Here is a 21067-nt window from a genome sequence, read left to right as displayed (position 1 = left end):
CACCTGAGTATGAGGAGAAATAAAAAAGGAACTAAAAGAATCAAGGGAAACAATAAGCAGCCTACTAAAGGGACTGAGAGTAGTAGAAGAGGAGATAAAAAGTCACAGAGACAACCTGCTCAGACTCACTACCAGACCACAACCATCCCTCAGGAAGCTGGGAATGTACTAATGAACAAGCCACAAGTACAAGCCACAAGCACAAGCCACATTTACAGAAATACTTGGGAAGAGCCCAAAAGCTACGGCCGCAGTGAAGGAAGTTGCCATGAAAGCAGACACTTCACAGGCTATCCAAACCACACATCAGAAAATGAAGAAAAAGACGACGTTTCAGACCTTTCTGATAACGGTCCAGGAGGGAACGAACCGTCGTCATTTCTTCATTTTCTGACGTGTAGTTTAGATATGATATCCTCAGTCACGTCCCTGTGTCTCGTCTTCTGCATTTACCAGAAAGCAGCATGCTGTGCTAGTCAGCTGCTGGGAAGGACAAGAGCAGTAGTCGTAACAAGAAGGTTCCAGTCAGGAGGAGTGGGAAGCTAAGAACAAAGCGGCAGTGACTAAGATCCTGAGGGGCCAGATTCACGAAAGCACTTACGCAAATACTTACGAACGTGTACATCTTTCCTCAATCTTTGACGGCTTTGGTTACATTTATTAAACAGTTTACAAGCATGAAAACTTGCCAATCAACTGTTGTTATTGTTACAAACAGCTTCCTGGTGCTTCGGAGCTCATTAACTGTTTAATAATTGGAAACACCGCCGCCAAAGATTGAGAAAAGATGTACAGGTTCGTAAGTGCTTGCGTAAGTCCTTTCATGAATCTGGCTCCTGAAGATTTGTTACCGATGGAGAGAGTCGAACATAGAGAAAGTTATCAGGCTAGACTACTACATCAAGGACAACGATCAGAAAAAGAAAATATTCACGAACAAAGCTAAAGAAGAGAAAATTCTAACATAGACGAGCAAAGTGATAAAGATAATGGGATACAAAAAGGGTACCCATTCAGAGTGACATGACAAGGGGTGAAAGAATAATGGCACCCGATGCAAGGAACGAGAACAACAGGTGTAATGGCATTCACAGAATTAAAACTCACGGCAATGAAAGACAGAAGAGTTAGGGAAGACATGATTACCCCATACAAAATACTCAAAAGAATTTCCAGGGGTACATAAAGAAACAATTTAGTACACGAACAAGTGGACGCTGGTAGAAACTACCTATATGAGCCACAGAGAAATTTTAAAGAATGTTTTCTGTGCCGGAGTAGTTAACAAACGGAAAGCAATAGAAAGTGATGTGGTGGAGGCAGACTCCATACACAATTTCAAATGTAGATATGATAGTGCCCAAAAGGCTCAGTTAGAACCTGTACACCAGTTGATTGATGGTTAAGAGGCGGGACCAGAGCCGAAGCTCAACTCCCGCACGCACAACTACGTGAGTACCAGGTGGCTACCCAAACATCTAGACGATAGTGATGGTGTTGTGGTGATGGTGGTGGTGGTGATAATTGTGGTGGTGATAATTGTGGTGGTGATAATTGTGGTGGTGATAATTGTGGTGGTGGTAGTGGTGGTGGTGGTGGTGGTGGTGGTAGTGGTAGTGATAATTGTGATGGTGGTAGTGGTGGTGATATTTGAGATGGTGGTAGTAGTGGTGGTAGTAGTGGTGGTAGTGGTGGTAGTAGTGGTGGTAGTAGTGGTGTCAATGGTGAATGAAAACTGAAAAAAAAATTTCATTCATAAATATTTACATATATACAAAATTAAAAAAAACTTTAATTCCTGGTTATGCTTTAATAAAAAGAGTTAGTTAAGGAAAGTTTCTAAAAACATTCCTATATGCAAGGAAATGGTGATATTAACAGCCTGACTGATCATAGTAATTACAAATTATAAACTTTTTAATAAAAACCGAGATAATGCTGAAGATTAAGGGTAAGGAATTATAAGGAAGAGAAATGAAAATGGGGAGAAAATGAATATAAACGATTTATGGAGGACAATGAGAGAGATATAGAGGATTGGGGAACAGAAACAGAGGATGGAAAGGAAGAAGGAAAGAAAGTAGATAACCTAATGGAAGGGGAAAGGGGAGAAAAGGGGTTATTTAAGAGAAGATAAAGGGGTTTTGTCATGGGATATTACCGCCTGTAATGTTATGCGCAAAGGGGTCACTCATCCTGTGAGTGGACACACCGCCATAGTGACAGCATTGGGCAGTGCCACTCATCCTGTGAGTGGACACACCGCCATAGTGACAGTATTGGGCAGCGTCACTCATCCTGTGAGTGGACACCCCGCCATAGTGACAGTATTGGGCAGCGCCACTCATCCTGTGAGTGGACACACCGCCATAGTGACAGTATTGGGCAGCGCCACTCATCCTGTGAGTGGACACACCGCCATAGTGACAGTATTGGGCAGCGTCACTCATCCTATGAGTGGACACACCGCCATAGTGACAGTATTGGGCAGCGCCACTCATCCTGTGAGTGGACACACCGCCATAGTGACAGTATTGGGCAGCGTCACTCATCCTGTGAGTGGACACACCGCCATAGTGACAGTATTAGGCAGCGTCACTCATCCTATGAGTGGACACACCGCCATAGTGACAGTATTGGGCAGCGCCACTCATCCTGTGAGTGGACACACCGCCATAGTGACAGTATTGGGCAGCGTCACTCATCCTATGAGTGGACACACCGCCATAGTGACAGTATTGGGCAGCGCCACTCATCCTGTGAGTGGACACACCGCCATAGTGACAGTATTGGGCAGCGCCACTCATCCTGTGAGTGGACACACCGCCATAGTGACAGTATTGGGCAGCGTCACTCATCCTGTGAGTGGACACACCGCCATAGTGACAGTATTGGGCAGCGACACCCATCCTGTGAGTGGCCACACCGCCATAGTGACAGTATTGGGCAGCGCCACTCATCCTGTGAGTGGACACACAGCCATAGTGACAGTATTGGGCAGCGCCACTCATCCTGTGAGTGGACACACCGCCATAGTGACAGTATTGGGCAGCGTCACTTATCCTGTGAGTGGACACACCGCCATAGTGACAGTATTGGGCAGCGCCACTCATCCTGTGAGTGAACACACCGCCATAGTGACAGTATTGGGCAGCGTCACTCATCCTGTGAGTGGACACACCGCCATAGTGACAGTATTGGGCAGCGCCACTCATCCTGTGAGTGGACACACCGCCATAGTGACAGTATTGGGCAGCGCCACTCATCCTGTGAGTGAACACACCGCCATAGTGACAGTATTGGGCAGCGTCACTCATCCTGTGAGTGGACACACCGCCATAGTGACAGTATTGGGCAGCGTCACTCATCCTGTGAGTGGACACACCGCCATAGCAGCATGTACAACACTCCCCAATAGGAAGAAAACCCGCTGGGTTGTTCATCCTGTCACTTGTACCCAGACACAGCTGGGACTTGCTTAACTGTCTCAAGTGAACAAACAGCTTATCAAACGAGAACACTAACATTTACCAGCCCCTAAACTTTCGTTACCTTGCAGGTGCAAAATGGGGGGAATCTTCTAAGAACTGTACCTATATTTTATTTTATAAATAGTGTTTTCCTAACTCAAACAATGTGGGGTTTATTATTGTACAACAGGTTCTTGCTATTACTGATTTACTCACATTCCTAGTTGTCCTAATACTATTCTCCTCTCTCTCTCTCTCTCTCTCTCTCTCTCTCTCTCTCTCTCTCTCTCTCTCTCTCTCTCTCTCTCTCTCTCCCTCTCTCTCTCTCTCTCTCTCTCTCTCTCTCTCTCTCTCTCTCTCTCTCTCTCTCTCTCTCTCTCTCTCTCTCTCTCTCTCTCTCTCTCTCTCTCTCTCTCTCTCTCTCTCTCTCTCTCTCTCTCCTCTCTCTCTCTCTCTCTCTCTCTCTCTCTCTCTCTCTCTCTCTCTCTCTCTCTCTCTCCCTCTCTCTCTCTCTCTCTCTCTCTCTCTCTCTCTCTCTCTCTCTCTCTCTCTCTCTCCCTCTCTCTCTCTCTCTCTCTCTCTCTCTCTCTCTCTCTCTCTCTCTCTCTCTCTCTCTCTCTCTCTCTCCCAACCCCTCTGGCCCCTTTCCTCTACTTCTCATCCCTCTGCCCCCTATTATTCTTTCCTTTTCCACGTGGGAGGGGTTGAGAGAATGATTTAATTATAAGGGTTAGAAAAGGGGATGAGGGAAAGGCATGAGGGAAGGGGATGACGGAAGGGCATCAGGGAAGGGGTAGAGGGAAGGAAGAGGAATGAGAGAAGGGCATGAGGGATGGGTCTGAGGGGGAAGAGATATCACAATCGACTTGAGAATGGTCCAGGACGGACCGAAACGTCGTTGTCGTCCCTTCACTTTCTAGTGTGTGGTCTGGTCAATATATGTAGCAGACATAACAGAGGAAAAATAAATTGTTAGACAGGTGGGGTCCAAGAGCTAATAGCTCGATTCTGCAGATACAAATGGTAAATCATTATACACACACACAAATACACACTAAGCCTCCAGAGAGAGAGAATATTATTTTCGGGAGCTCCTGGAACTTCTTTCAAAGAAAATGGGATACGAGGGTGAGTTATTCAATCCATATTAGAGCTTGGAATACATATCTGACATGAGTTTTACTCAGGACATATATGACTCTCTTCTCTTGGTTATGGGCGTGTGACTTTCACCTTTATGACACAACAACTTGAAGGTCAAAACCCATTTTTTTTTCAGATTTACTCTTGAGAGACCAAAGACCTCACACACACAGTCACAGACTTAAGCTGATTATTTTTCTATTTTTCAAAATACAGTGAGTGTTTCATCACGTTTTCTAATTACAGGTTCAGTTTTATATGTTGAGATAACCCCCCTCCCCTTCCCCCCCCCAATCACGTCACCCCCCCAACTCACCCCCCTCCATCCTCTGAGAGGTCTTACCCCCCTCCTCCCCCCTTCTCTCCCCCCCCCCCCACACACCAAAAAAAACACCTATTCGACTTTTCCTTCCTTTTTTCTTTGGAAATCCCGACACGTACCTGTTCATTTTAGCTAATTGGAATACTTAATTGAGGAACCTGATTTGAAAAGTTGGAATTAGTTGGGCGCGAGTCTTTAATGAGGATCCTGTTTCATTATTTCCTTTTTTTTTTCTCCTGTCTTGAATTACGAGAGAAGAAACTATTCATGTCAAAGGCGGGCTTATTGGAGACGGTGAAATTACGTGGTACTGGTGTACCAACCCGCTCTTATTATGGTAATGCTGGCTTTTCTCTAATTATTATTATTTTTTATATCTGTATCTACATAATTATTTTTTATTGGTCTCAGTCGTTATGATAGTTAATTATTTATAATCAGAATTTGTATCTTTCATAGTAATTATCTTAATTTGTATCTCTTTAATTGTTATTTGCATTAATGTCAGTATATACAGTAACATTATTAGTAATTTCATAATTATTACATTTATTTGTGTTTTTATTATTATTATTATTATTATTATTATTATTATTATTATTATTATTATTATTATTATTTTTATTCTTTTTCATTTTTTTATTTACACATTTAGGTACATATGCATATGTGCAGCTGCCCTAGACTATATGAAGGGGAGTACAGTGTGTGTCAAGAACTAGCTGCCCTAGACTATATGAAGGGGAGTACAGTGTGTGTCAAGAACTAGCTGCCCTAGACTATCTGAAGGGGAGTACAGCGTGTGTCAAGAACTAGCTGCCCTAGACTATATGATGGGGAGTACAGAGTGTGTCAAGAACTAGCTGCCCTAGATTATATGAAGGGGAGTACAGTGTGTGTCAAGAACTAGCTGCCCTAGACTATATGAAGGGGACTACAGTGTGTGTCAAGAACTAGCTGTCCTAGACTATATGAAGGGGAGTACAGTGTGTGTCAAGAACTAGCTACCCTAGACTATACGAAGGGGAGTACACTGTGTGTCAAGAACTAGCTACCCTAGACTATATGAAGGGGAGTACAGTGTGTGTCAAGAACTAGCTGCCCTAGACTATATGAAGGGGAGTACAGTGTGTGTCAAGAACTAGCTGCCCTAGACTATATGAAGGGGAGTACAGTGTGTGTCAAGAACTAGCTGCCCTAGACTATACGAAGGGGAGTACAGCGTGTGTCAAGAACTAGCTACGCTGTACTAAAAATCCCCAACACACAGGAAGGTTAGTCATACAGAGACACGTGATCAGTAGTCTGCTCTAGCAGACTCTGGGTGCATTATTAGGATATCCTTAAGGTAATTTAATTACCTTGGTGTATTAGTCACGCGGAGGGAGAATGTATTTTTGACAGTAAAAGGAATTGAGTCGTCTGGAAAAGGTACTCCCCCAGAGGTGTAGGTGGCGCTGGCGGGTATTTTGTCTGACTCCGCTAGATAAGTGTCTGGACAAAAGGCCACAATTTGCATCACATGCTCTGTGATCGATGCAGTGTGTGAGTCGTAGAGAGGTAGACGCCAGTTGGCGTGCACGTGCTAAGTAACAACAGCATTACAATAGTGGCTACAACAACAGTACTGAAGCAGCAACAGACAACAACATCAACAACAACATCAACAACAGGAGCAACAGGAGCAGGAACAATAAGGGAGAGGGATGCCCGTAACATCAACAACAGCATCAACAACAGGAGCAACAGGAGCAGGAACAATAAGGGAGAGGGATGCCCGTAACATCAACAAGGTTCCATTTGTCTTCCTTCTAACGACCGCAGAGATCATCATTACTGATGTGATGTATGGTAGAGGACTTGTGTATGTGTGTGTGTGTGTGTGTGTGTGTGTGTGTGTGTGTGTGTGTGTGTGTGTGTGTATGTGTGTGTGTGTGTGTGTGTGTGTGTGTGTGTGTGTGTGTGTCTGTGTGTGTGTGTGTGTGTGTGTGCGATCACCCAGTTGATCTACCATGGTTAAGCACTTGCTCTTAAGATGACCATTTCACTCCACCATACTCTAACTGTCCCCAACAAGATGACTGACTTAGTATACTTACCCAAGCAGATGGCCCCGAGCAGAGGGTTCCTTACCTTGAGGTGCTTCCGGGGCTTAGCATCCCCGCGGCCCGGTCGTCGACCAGGCCTCCTGGTTGCTGGACTGATCAACCAGGCTGTTGGACGCGGCTGCTCGCAGCCTGACGTATGAGTCACAGCCTGGCCCTTAGGGCAGCTCCTTACCTGAAGCAACAAGTAACACGCTCTCAATTCTAATTTCAATCACAAATAAGGAATCAAATATCTCTTTAACTAAAATGATATTTCTTAAGTATGATCACAATCTATTCACTGATTTATAATACAAATTCCTCTACTGTCTGTTGCAGTTAAGATCGAAATTAAAAGTAATTTTAAAGTATTTATTAAATTTATATAGAAAATACTGTATAAAATTAATAAAAAAAACTATAATTGATTAATTTTTTTGTTATATCAAAGTAAAACGGAAAAACGGAAGATAAAACAGAATAAATTAATAATATGAAAAACTCGTGTGAGAGCATAAAAAGCTGGAGAACACATAATACAACACATAAGACAATACATATTTACCTCCACCTCCTGTTTTTGTTGCGTTTGCAACAAAAAAAACATGTAGGTGAATAATTTGCAACTTGGCCACAAAAAAGGTTATGTTGAATATTGAAACACACACACACACACACACACACACACACACACACACACACACACACACACACACACACACACACACACACACACACATACACACACACACACACACATACACACACACACACATACACACACACACACACACATACACACACACACACACACACACACACACACACACACACACACACACACACACACACACACACACATACACACACACACACACACACACACACACACATACACACACACACACACACATACACACACACACACACACACACACACACACACACATACACACACACACACACACATACACACACACACACACACACACACACACACACACACACACACACACACACACACACACACACACTCACACACACGTGGTTAAATATTACTGAACAAGCTCGGTTTAACAGGCTGTTTGGGATATGCTGTAGTGGTGGTGGTGGTGGTGGTGGTGGCTATAGTGGTAGTTGTGGTTTGTGGTGGTTGTGCTGTGTGGTGGTGGTGGTGGTGGTGGCGGCTATAGTGGTAGTTGTGGTTTGTGGTGGTTGTGCTGTGTGGTGGTGGTGGTGGTGGTGGTGGCTATAGTGGTAGTTGTGGTTTGTGGTGGTTGTGCTGTGTGGTGGTGGTGGTGGTGGTGGTGGCTATAGTGGTAGTTGTGGTTTGTGGTGGTTGTGCTGTGTGGTGGTGGTGGTGGTGGTTGTAGTGCTTACCTAACATTGCTTAACTAACAGTGACTACAAGAAAGTGGTCTAATTCCCGTCTGGTTGTACCTTCTTCTTAAGTTTATCTTGAGATGATTTCGGGGCTTTAGTGTCCCCGCGGCCCGGTCCTCGACCAGGCCTGCACCCCCAGGAAGCAGCCCGTGACAGCTGACTAACATCCAGGTACCTATTTTACTGCTAGGTAACAGGGGCATAGGGTGAAAGAAACTCTGCCCATTGTTTCTCGCTGGCGTCCGGGATCAAACCCGGGACCACAGGATCAGAAGTCCAGCGTGCTGTCCGCTCGGCCGACCGGCTCCCTGATGAGTTATAATTCAAATTTCCTGATGTTCGAATTCCTTCTCAAAGCTGGCTAGCATACGCCGTGTTAGATTTCATGTGTTAAATGTTCCTAAAATTAATCTTAAGTTCGACACTTTCTTCGTATGCCGCTGATGTTCTCCAGTTTACTTGTGCAATATGAGTTAAGTGCAAGACACTTTTCTGCTCCAGCGAGGCATACCGATATGTCCTCTAATTTCACATTTTTTTTAAGACACTACTTCTCTTCTCCATTCTTCTCATTACCTTGCATTTGTCCGGGTTTAAATCCAGTTACCATGTCTCATTTTGAATTACGTCGGTATTTGGCCGAGGCGCATACAGGCGATGCAATTTGAAAAAGGACGAATTGCTTTCAAATTACATCACTTTTCGCAACGTAAATTGTACATTTACGGCAGGTCTTTTCGCTAATACATAATTATTTGAACTATGATATTACAGGGTCACAGGAAAGCGCTGTTTGTTATCATTATTCTTCACAATACACTACTTGATTCTTAACCATATTGCCATCTAACTACTGGAAGAGAAATATGGATACAGTGCAAGAATTTCAGGTGTTTTATCCTTAGTAATAAGATGGTTTACCATTTCATACAACCTGAGTTTAGCGTCTATACAAGCCGAACTGCCAAAGATACCTGAAGCCAAGTCTTATTCGAGCTGTGACAACATCTGTTAGTCTGCTGACTTTGTTACTTGCCCCATTCACATGTTTTACTTCACACATTTTATTGTTATGAACAATGGACCTGTTAGTTACAGTTTGCACTGTTATACTTTCTTCAAATTCATCCAAGAGTTCTCGTCTAATGACACTTTGAAGGGACGAATTTCATAACTCAAGATTGCGTTCAACAGTGTGGTAAGATCCAGTTTTCTCAGTCTTTCTCCATACCTCAATCCTTTTGAGGTATGGAGAAAGACATTCCATTTACCTTCGTTGCATGTCTTTGGACCTTTCCTAGATTCTCTTTATCCTTTTTTCAGGTACGGATTCCATGCTGGGGATGCATATTCGAGCGTGGGTCTCACCTTCGCTGTATGTAGGAGTCCGGAAAGCCCTTTTGTTCAGGTTTCTGAACACGGACACACGGACATTGGCCAGTATGCCATTTGCTGACGTGTTGTTCTGCTAATGTGGGCTTCGGGCATCAGATATGGTGTTATGTCATCTTCCAGGTCTTTCTACTCTCTTGACTAAAGAATTAGGTTTTCTTTCATCCTATACTACTGTACTGGTCTTCGTACTCCTGATACAATCATCATAACTTTGCATTTGACTGGGTTAAATTCTAGCAGCCATTTTTCAAACCACTTCTGGAGTATGTCCAAATCCGTTTGCAATGCCTCATACTCTATCTCTGTCCTGAGTCTTCTTATTAGTTTTGTATCATCTGCAGGTCGATGGCATATATCAGAAACAGGATGGGCCCTATAACCGACCCTTGCGGAACTCCACTTGTAACCTCTCTCCACTCTGATGTCTCTGTCCCTCACTATAACCCTTTGCTTCCTTCCAGAGAGATACTCTCTGACCCACCTTAGGACTCTTCTCAATACGCTAGCCTGCTTCTCTAATTTAAGTAGTAGTCTTTCGGGCAGGACTGTATCAAATGCTTCCTGGCAGTCGAGGAATATGCAGTCTGCCCATCCTTCTCTCTCTTCTTTGATTTCTGTCATCTTGTTGTAGAACTCTAGTAAGTTTACCAAGCAGGACTTTCCTTTACTAAAGCCGTGCTGGTGCCTTCAGACAAAGTTGATCACTTCTAAATGTTCTACTGGCCTGCTTCACATCAGTCCCTCACTCAACTTGTAAGGGACACTTGCTAGTGATACGGGTTTGTAGTTTAAGTGTTTCTGTCTTCCCCATTTCTTGTACGACTTTAGCCCTTTTCCAGCAGTCAGGAAGTTCTCCCCCTTTCTAAAGACGAATTAATTATTATGACAAATAGACTGTATAATGCTTCAGCTGCTTCTTCAAGTATCCAAGATGATATTTTGTCTTGTACTACTTTTTTTATTTGTTCAAGCAGTTCCTATAGTTGATTATTTTCTTCTTGTGGTTTCATCATTATTTCAGTGAGGTTTTCCGGTGGACTTGCCGGTTCTGTTTGAGCTCACGTTCCAGTTTGAGAACTTCCTGGAAAGCTTAAGTTCTTCGTCTTCCTCTTTATCACTTTCCTCGTGTCCTCCCTCACTCCTGTCAAGTCCGATAACTTGATCATTTAAAGTCATATTCCTCCTAATGTAACTGTGGAACAGTTTTAGCTGGACCTTAGTCCTGTATACAGTGTCATTCTCCTCCTGCCTCTTTGTCACTCTCCTAGTTTCTGTGTACTCATTAGCGGCTTCTTGGTATGTATTGAGATTTTCTTCTGTTCTGTGTTCTCTATTTTTCTTTCATGCTCTTTTGCGTCTTCTCTTTGATTTCATACAGGTCCTATTGTGTGTGTGTGTGTGTGTGTGTGTGTGTGTGTGTGTGTGTGTGTGTGTGTGTGTGTGTGTGTGTGTGTGTGTGTGAGTGTGTGTGTGTCTGTGTGTGTGCGTGTGTGTGTGTGTGTGTGTGTGTGTGTGTGTGTGTGCGTGTGTGTGTGTACTCACCTAGTTGTACTCACCTAGTTGTGCTTGCGGGGGTTGAGCTCTGGCTCTTTGGTCCCGCCTCTCAACCATCAATCAACAGTTGTACAGGTTCCTGAGCCTATTGGGCTCTATCATATCTACACTTGAAACTGTGTATGGAGTCAGCCTCCACCACATTGCTTCCTAATGCATTCCATTTGTCAGCCACTCTGACACTAAAAAAGTTCTTTCTAATATCTCTGTGGCTCATTTGGGCACTCAGTTTCCACTTGTGTCCCCTTGTGCGTGTTCCCCTTGTGTTAAATAGCCTGTCTTTATCTACCCTATCAATTCCCTTGAGAATCTTGAATGTGGTGATCATGTCCCCCCTAACTCTTCTGTCTTCTGTGTGTGCGTGTGAGTGTGCGTGTGCGTGTGTACATGTGCATGAATGCGTCAGATAATTAAAGGTGCACCAACAACACCAACTCCTATTCCACTTCCTGGTCCGCCTCGCTCTGACTCCCTTCCACAGGCACCAACTTTCACCACCACCACCACCACCACTACCACAAGCACCACCACCACCACCACCACCACAACTACCACAAGCACCAACTTTCACCACCACCACCACCACCACCACAACTACCACAAGCACCAACTTTCACCACCACCACTACCACCACCACAAGCACCACCACCACCACCACCACCACCACCACCACAAGCACCAACTTTCACCACCACCACCACCACCACCACCACCACCACTACCACCACCACTACCACCACCACCACCACTACCACCACCACCACTACCACAAGCACCAACTTAAACACACAATATATATATACATTAATTCCGTGTTTTTATGTAAACTTTAATGAAATTACAAAATTAAAGCAATTTAAGAGTTAATCAGCAGTAACAATCTTGTTAACATCAACACATTTGAAAACCCGCCGGAGGGAAGGAATTATCAGGGGAAAGCGCCGAGCCATTACAGCTATATAGCACTTGGAAGGGAACAGGATAAGGATTTAGGAAAGCACGGTCGGGGATTGAACGCCGACCTGCATGAAGCGAGACCGTCGCTCTACCGTCCACCCCGAGTGAAAACTATTGAGCGTTAATCTGTTATTGAACAAAATGTACTTTAACCTTTGTGCATTAATAGTAGTGGATTGTGTAATATGAATTTAAATCCCGGATTGTGTCAATTAGCATATTTAGTAATGTGTGTGTGTGTGTGTGTGTGTGTGTGTGTGTGTGTGTGTGTGTGTGTGTGTGTGTGTGTGTGTGTGTGTGTGTGTGTGTGTGTGTGTGTGTGTATTAAAACAAAGATTAAAATACCATAATTCCAAAACAAACAAAATATATCATAGAAAATGGAGGATTGAGATTTTTACAATTTCTAGAGAATAAACCAAATTAAAGAAAGCGACGGTCCTTCACGGGGTGAGTGACGCCGGAGTCCTGAGACGGGTCAACAAGACGGGGAAGAAAGAGGAGAACACCGTTAATGAAAAGGGAGGAAGATGAGGAAGATAATAGTTGAGTGATGGTAGAAAGCAGCAAAGAAAATGTGGTAATGGAGGTGTAAAAGATGAGGAAGAAGTAGATTAGTAGATGGAGCAAATGGGTAATATTGAGAGGAGAAATTGTGTTGATTAACACAGAAGTGTTGATTGACTTAGTAACATGCAAGAGAAAGATATCAAAAGTAGTGACCCCCTGAGGATAGCCAGGGGAAGAAATGATCACGTTAAGATAACACATTTCAACGAAACACGTACGAAGGTCGAACCCCGGGAGTGGGAAAGCGGAGACGAATGACGGAACAACGCATTTACACATTTACAACAACATCAACAATTTACATCAACACATTTACAACCAAAACAAGGCCATTCACGGCAGGAAGGGTTCACTTAAAACCGGTCACAAACCCCCTAAAGGTTCGTTTTAAATGGGTGCTCTGACGAGTTGATGTTCATTCACCTAACAGTGTTTACCTAACAATATACTCACGGAAGTGAGGTCAAGCTCTTAATGTCCAGCCTAATGGCCTTGTTTGAACCTGTTGCATTTTATTATAATTTTCCTTGATGTTCGAGCGCTTTGTCGAGTCTGGTTTTAAAGTTGTGGCTGGAGGTGGCTTCCACGACCTCCTCCTCCTTTTAAAGCATTCAACTTGTTTACTGTCTATAAGATGTGACGCAAGAAGATGAGACGCACACACCGCCAGATACTGACCGTAACAAGGTGTAACAATGCGTGACGCAGCAATGCGTGACGCAGGTGACCAGTCGATCGAGAGAGGAACGTTGGGTTGGTAGAAAAAAAAAAAGCTACTCATTCTGGATATCAGGAAATATAAAAATGTTAAAAAACAAATCATAAATATAAGTGCTACACTGGCAGAAGGTGAGTGACAATAACGGGGCTGGAAGTGGGACCCACAAGCCACATATCTGGACATAAAGAAATTGAAATTGAAATTGAAATAAGTTTATTGAGGTAAAATACACACAAAGGGATGAGGTAGCTCAAGCTATTCTCACCCCGTTCAGTACATCGTGTTAATACATACATAGACACACACATCACAATCAAACCAGACATAAAGAAGGTGACGATGTTTCGATCCGTCAAGTCTCGATAATGACCGAAACATTGTTTTTGCCTATTGTGTCAGATGAGTAGGTTCGGAGTCTCATAATTTACACTCATTTCCTTCACTCAAGCCTTGAGGTTATCTTGAGATGATTTCGGGGCTTAGTGTCCTCGCGGCCCGGTCCTCGACCAGGCCTCATTTTTGTTACACATCCCCCAGGAAGCAGCATTCTATCTCCCAGGTACCTATTTACTGATAAGGTGAACAGGGGCATCAAAATGAAAGAAACTCTACCCCCATTTGTTTCCTCCTCCACCGGGGATCGAACCCGGAACCTCAGGATTACGAATCCGAAGCGCTGTTCCCCCCCCAAGCTGTCAGGCCGAGCAGTCAACCCTCCAACCATCCTCATTTCCCATCTTCTGTGATGCCTTTCTCGTAACTCTCCCTAACCTATTTTCTTCTCCCTCCATCCTTCACTTACGTCTAACACTTCCTTCCCTTCCCTCCCCTTCCCTTCCCTTCCCTTCCCTTCCCTTCCCTTCCCTTCCCTCCCCTTCCCTTCCCTTCCCTCCCCTTCCCTTCCCTCCCCTCCCCTCACCAGCACCCCCCACCCCTCTCCCCTCACAGCCCCTCCCAAGTGACTCCACCATGGGGGATCCCGGGATATGGAAGGGGACAGTGTCTAGTCTAAACCTGGAATGGGAGAGAGAAAAGGAAGGGCGCGGTGGGGGGGGGGAAGAGATAGCGACAGGGAAGGTACATCCGAGAAAAGGTAAAGAAAAGGTAGGTAGAAGGTAAGGAGAGAAGGAAAACAGCTCGTAGCCTAATACTACGTCCATTCACCCATCTCTCTCTCTGCTCATTCTCTCTCTCTCTCTCTCTCTCTCTCTCTGCTCATTCTCTCTCTCTCTCTCTTTCCACCTTCTTCATCCACCATTCACTTTCCCTCTCCTCTTCCTTCAACCATCATTCACTCCCTTTCCTCTCTATCCATCTCTCATTCCCCCCTATACCTCTTCCTAATTTCATCGCTCTTCCCACCTCCTCTTCCCTTTCTCCCTCTCCTCCTCCTCTCTCCACCACTGCCTCTCTCCCGTCAACCTGTTGTCGCCCAAACCTTGTAACAGAATAACACAATTACAGCCCAGAGCTTGAGCAAGGCCAACACACGCCTAGCTGTGGAGAATCAGATTAATTAAATTAGTGGTAGAGGTGGAGGAGAGAGAGAGAGAGAGAGAGAGAGAGAGAGAGAGAGAGAGAGAGAGAGAGAGAGAGAGAGAGAGAGAGAGAGAGAGACAGACAGACAGACACTGAGAGAAAGAAACAGCCAGACAGACCCAGAGTTAATGAGTGCCAGAGAATAATTTAAAGACAGGGAAGCCATCTCTGAGCAAATTAGAGGTAATGACTGACAGTGATTGAAAATATAACAAGATGAATGGATGAATTTTATGTGGAAAGAGCGGCTGATCAATGACTAGTGGAGATGGACGGGTGGAACGATCAAACAGGCTGATGAGAGACAAAGCAATACACAATTCGGTCATATTTCCAACGGCCACACAGAGGTGATATATATATTGGTCTCGTGGATATCATATGAGGATGGAAAGGCAGTGGTCGTGAGTTGGAATCCCGCAAAGAGGACAACACAGTACATAATTTAAGCCATTAACATAAAAACTGCCAAGACTTCATGACTAATATAAATAATTTCCAAGAGAGTCAAAACACCTAACTAAACCTATCATAGATCTATGTATAAATAAAATCATAATATATAACAAAGTATGTTAACAAAAGTAGCATTATTTTAAAGAAAAATTAATGTTGATTATATATTATGATAAACATTATATATAATAAACGTTAATTAAAAAGGAGCAAGAGGTAAACCAAGGTCTCTCCGTAAACCTCTCCAGGTGTGAAGTATTCTCCTCTGACCCCAGACACCATAGCTAGAGAGAGGACCGTATCATCAGACCTGCAGACAGCACTCTCCTTGGAGCCCTCTCTCAGGTCTAACGCCATTGACGAGATCCTCGAAAAGAAAATCAAGGATGATGAAAGGATGATGAAAGACAGGATAGGTGACATCAATGCACATGCTGTCACTATATCATTACTATCATTTGCTATCTCCTCACTAGATGCCTATCTCTTTCGAATTTCTGAGGTGCTCCTCATCTTATAACAGCCCAAAGCTTGGAGAGTTTGACTTTCTACTAAAGACCTTGCTAGAAAATGCTAACTTTTCCCTCAATGACTGTCAGTGGAAACAAGCCACTCTTCTAGCTAGGCTTGGGGGCCTTGGCGTCCGCACTGCCGCCCAAATTGCTGTCCCAGCCTTCATGTCTTCCTCCTCGGCATCGGGTGACCTGGTTAAGGAAATTCTACCTGACAACTTGGGCGACTCATCAGGGATACATGAGCCCCACTACACGGAATGCAACACAAAATGGGATACCCTGGCAGACACAGCACTCAGACCAGCCATGTCGAAATCCAAGAAACAATCCAGCTGGGACAGCCCCATTGTAGACAAAGAAGCCACAGCTTTGCTGGAGGCAGCAACAACCCCCAGTGATCGTGCACGCCTCACAGCTGTGCAGGCTCCCCATGCAGGGGACTTCCTTCTGGCAGTCCCTATGTCTGCGACAGGCACACGTCTTGATCCGCAGGAGCTCCGTATTGTAGTTGTCCTCCACCTTGCTGCCCCAGTCCAAACTGTTCATAGGTGTATTTGCGATAAGGCAGATGTAGACCAATATGGATTGCATGGACTATACAGTATAAAATCAGGCAGTTGGCACTCACGACATGATGAATTCAATAACATCATTAAGAGGAGCCTTGCCTCTGCTCAGTGTCCAGCAGAAAGAGAGCCTTGCAATCTATTGAACCGCAAATCTGTTAGCTTTGCTGGCCGATCAGATGGAATTACACTGTGCCCTTGGAAAAATGATAATTGGCACTGGACTATACTTACGTATCCACCCTGGCAACCACATACATCAACCTCTCTACCGGCACAGCAGGAGCCGCGGCAACACACAGAGAAAGAGACAAATCAACCAAATACAGGGAAATAGATCACCGGTACAACTTCGTTCCAATAGAATCCGAGACCCTTGTTTCATGGGGAGAGAGCGCAAAGAGATTTCTCAAAGATCTCAGTTCCAGGCTCAGAAAAAACAAGAGACCCTAAAGCGGCAAGCTTTCTCTTCCAGCACCTGAGTGTGGCGATCCAGAGGGGGAATGCCCGCTGCATCCTCGGTTCCCACCCGGCGTCGGAGGAGTTAGAAAAAAAATCTTTAGGCTGTAGGAAACAGACTTCCCCTATTGTTTCCTCTTATTGTCCATATTTTGTGACCAATCAGCTATGTAACTGTGTATCCTTGTATAACAAAGTCTGCAACGTAATAATATAATAGGGGTAGTAGGATATATATATATATATATATATATATATATATATATATATATATATATATATATATATATATATATATATATATATATATATATAATATTGGTATACAACCAAACGATTGGTAACATAATTAACCAATCAAGTTCAACTTCACATAGAAAGAGAAACGTGCCAAGGCAAGAGGAGAGGCAGTAACAAAAGAGGTAAAGAGAGGAGGAGGAGGAAGAGAGGGACTGCTCGCCCAGGGAGATAAGATAATCCAATATTACTGGACACCGAGGGGGCGCCGGCCCCACATTCCTCTCAACTCACTGTAAAAAAAAACAGCTTGATATTTTCACGGTTGTGAAAGAAGAGAGGCTGGCCACTAGGGCCAGGGTACTGTGAGAATACTGCCGGCAGCTATTGGCTCCAATGGTATTACAACTTCTGTTTTATCCCTCCTATAACCTCTGTTTTATCCCTCCTATAACCTCTGCTTTATTTCTCCTATAACCTCTACTTTATCCCTCCTATAACCTCTACTTTATCCTTCCTATAACCTCTACTTTATCCCTTCTATAACCTCTACTTTATGCCTCCTATAACCTTTACTTTATCCCTCCTATAACCTCTACTTTATCCCTCCTATAACCTCTGTTTTATTCCACCTATAACCTCTGTTTTATCCCACCTATAACCTCTGTTTTATCCCACCTATAACCTCTGTTTTATCCCACCTATAACCTCTGTTTTATCCCATCTATAACCTCTGTTTTATCCCTCCTATAACCTCTGCTTTATCCCTCCTATAACCTCTACTGTATCCCTCCTATAACCTCTACTTTATCCCTCCTATAACCTCTACTTTATCCTTCCTATAACCATACTCTCCTATAACTTTACTGGACAACAATTAAACTTACACCCAAGTTCGTCTAATCAGATATGACACTAAGCTGCTAACTTAACCTAAAGTTTTATCCCATTTCGTAAATAAGAGAAATAGAAAACGAAGGATAACGTAGATTTTCAAAGCTAAATTAGAAACCCCAAAACATAAGAACATAATAATATAGGAAACTGTAGAAGTTCTGTTGGTAGTTGTTGTTTCAGATTTAGCTGCTCAGAGTGTCCATGTAGCACGGGCTATGGTGAGCCCGTAAGGTCTGTACGAGGCAGCTTTCATTTGTATCCACCCAAACTCATTCATATATACGTCTAATCTGCGGTTGAAATCCTCCAAGATCCTACATTTAGTTTGTTAATTACCACGTCCGGTAATTTGTTCCATAAATCGAGAACACTGTTTTCAAACCAGTATTTACCCAGGGCCTTTATGAATCAAAACTTCTCACATTTCTGTTCATTGATTCGAATTCTGTTTTATGTTGCTATATTTAAACGAAGAAAGATTCATATAGCGTGGATATGGGAGGGAGGGAATTATCAAGGGAAAGCACCAAGCCATTACGACTATATAGCACTTGGAAAGGGTCAGGATAAGGATTTGGGATGGGACGGAGGGAAGGAATGCTGCCCAACCCCTTGCACGGTCGGGGATTGAACGCCGACCTGCATGACGCGAGACCGTCGCTCTACCGTCCAGCCTAAGTGGTTGGACGGTAGAGCGACGGATTTATTTATTAGAAATATAAACAGAAACAAAACCAGTATGAAAAACTTTTCATACATACACAAATTCCTGTATGATTCATACATACAAGAAATTCCTGTTTCAATTTTCCTCCGTGGTCTGACACTATCACATGTTTGTGTATGTATGAAAAGGCCTATAACAACCTCTGGAGGGTCATTAAGGCCGCCACAACAACTTATACTGACCAGCCAGTTAGTATACTTTAGTCCTGACCATTGTTCAGGACTAAAGTATACTTTTAGTACATATACACCGAGAAGCGGGAGTCTATCTCTCGGTATATATATAAAATTATACACTTTTGAATTATTAATAAAAAGTTGCACAAGCGAACTTAATTAAAATACCATATTTTATATGTATTATTATTATTATTATTATTATTATTATTATTATTTTCCATTGGTAATATCTGAAGTGTAACATAATTAATAATGAAAACAATTTTATGTTTTTAATTATACGAAAATATACATGTACAAAACTGTGTTTAAAAACCAAGAAAACTCCTACAGATGGCGTGTTGAGTTGAAGAAAAACACACACATAAAAAAGGGTAAGAAATACATTCACAAAAGCAAAATACACACCTGAACTTTAACCAGCAAAATACACACCTGAACTTTAACCAGCAAAATACACACCTGAACTTTAACCAGCAAAAAAAAAACAGAGAAAAGTCATGAAAAACATCAGGTAATAAAATTAGCTTGAAAACATGGCCAAAACCATTCCACCGAGTAAAAGGTTTTCGAACCCTCGATTACAATACAGGAAACTATCTGAAAACGTCCGCCCCTCCTCGCAAGATATTACTCAGTCCAGGCAACTGTAGAAAAAAAAAGTCTATTGACGACTTGAGAATGGTCCAGGACGGACCGAAACGTCGTCGTCCCTTCACCTTCTAGTGTGTGGTCTGGTCAACATACTTCAGCCACGTTATTGTGACTCATCGCCTGAAAAAAAGTCTAGTTTTGGGCTGAAACATGACCTTTCATATATATATATTGCTTCGCCTCCTATTTAATAATATTTTTGCAAAAACAGTAAATTCATATATAAAGTCATACATTTTGTAATCAACAGATAAACTCATTACTGCAGTAGGCGGCATTGTTTCGTTTACCTGGCGACAGGAATCCTGTTATTTTAGGCCTACAGAGGCCCTCCCTAGGCCTACCAATGGCTTTTCTCAGAAGGCAAGGATGGTCTCGAGGCTCGAGACCCGAGGGAATCGATCCCATTCATACTGCAACGCCATCCAGTAAGTTTAGTTTCCATGTCACGAATTCTTCAGTTTTTAATATATATCTTTCACAAGTGAGTCGTTGATACCTTGCCACAGGACAAATTAATTCCTTTTTCGACCTTGCTCATAGTTACACAGACGAGACTGTAAACACAACCCAGCGGAGAGGAGGGAGAGAGAGAGAGAGGGAGAGAGAGAGAGAGAGAGAGAGAGAGAGAGAGAGAGAGAGAGAGAGAGAGAGAGAGAGAGAGAGAGAGAGAGAGAGAGAGACGGAGACTGAGATATATATTTGAGACATTAATCTCTCTGGAAATGAAACCTTTTTTTTTTTTTTGCCATCATCGGTCACTATGTGGCTGTCAATTTGGCTTCAGGAAAGGTCGTTCTACTGCTGACCTCTTGCTAAACCTCCATACTAGTGGCACCAGGCACTGGATAATTCCAAAATAATTTGTGATGTTGTAAGAGCCTATGATCTAGTTTGACACTCTGGACTATTAGCAAAGCTTCAGAAACTTAGTATTTCAGCTTCGATTTGACTGTTAATATGGGACTATGCAGGCGATGAGTCAAAATAACGTGGCTAAAGTATGTTGACCAGATCACACACTAGAAGGTGAAGGGACGACGACGTTTCGGTCCGTCCTGGACCATTCTCAAGTCGATTGAGAATGGTCCAGGACGGACCGAAACGTCGTCGTCCCTTCACCTTCTAGTGTGTGGTCTGGTCAACAATATGGGACTACCTTCAAGAACGGACTCCTAACAGTTGTCCTCATTGGAGTAGACTCTGAAAAACACTCAATTGATGCCCATGTGCCG

At 43.4% G+C, this 21067-nt stretch overlaps 1 protein-coding gene across 1 annotated transcript in view; it reads right to left on the bottom strand.

Moving 5' to 3' along the window:
• The window catches only part of LOC123752860 (uncharacterized), a 40393-nt gene that overhangs the window by 3761 nt on the left and 15565 nt on the right, over positions 1-21067 (bottom strand). Inside the window, exon 3 of the mRNA XM_045734889.2 lies at positions 10844-10992. Coding sequence (XP_045590845.2) covers positions 10844-10992 — 149 coding nt within the window. The remainder of the gene's footprint in view (positions 1-10843; positions 10993-21067) is intronic.

The sequence above is a fragment of the Procambarus clarkii genome, chromosome 43 (assembly GCF_040958095.1).
Source record: "Procambarus clarkii isolate CNS0578487 chromosome 43, FALCON_Pclarkii_2.0, whole genome shotgun sequence".
Taxonomy (NCBI): Eukaryota; Metazoa; Arthropoda; class Malacostraca; order Decapoda; family Cambaridae; genus Procambarus; species Procambarus clarkii.
Note: the sequence above shows the minus strand (reverse complement) of the source record. Positions and strands in the feature narration are given on the sequence as shown.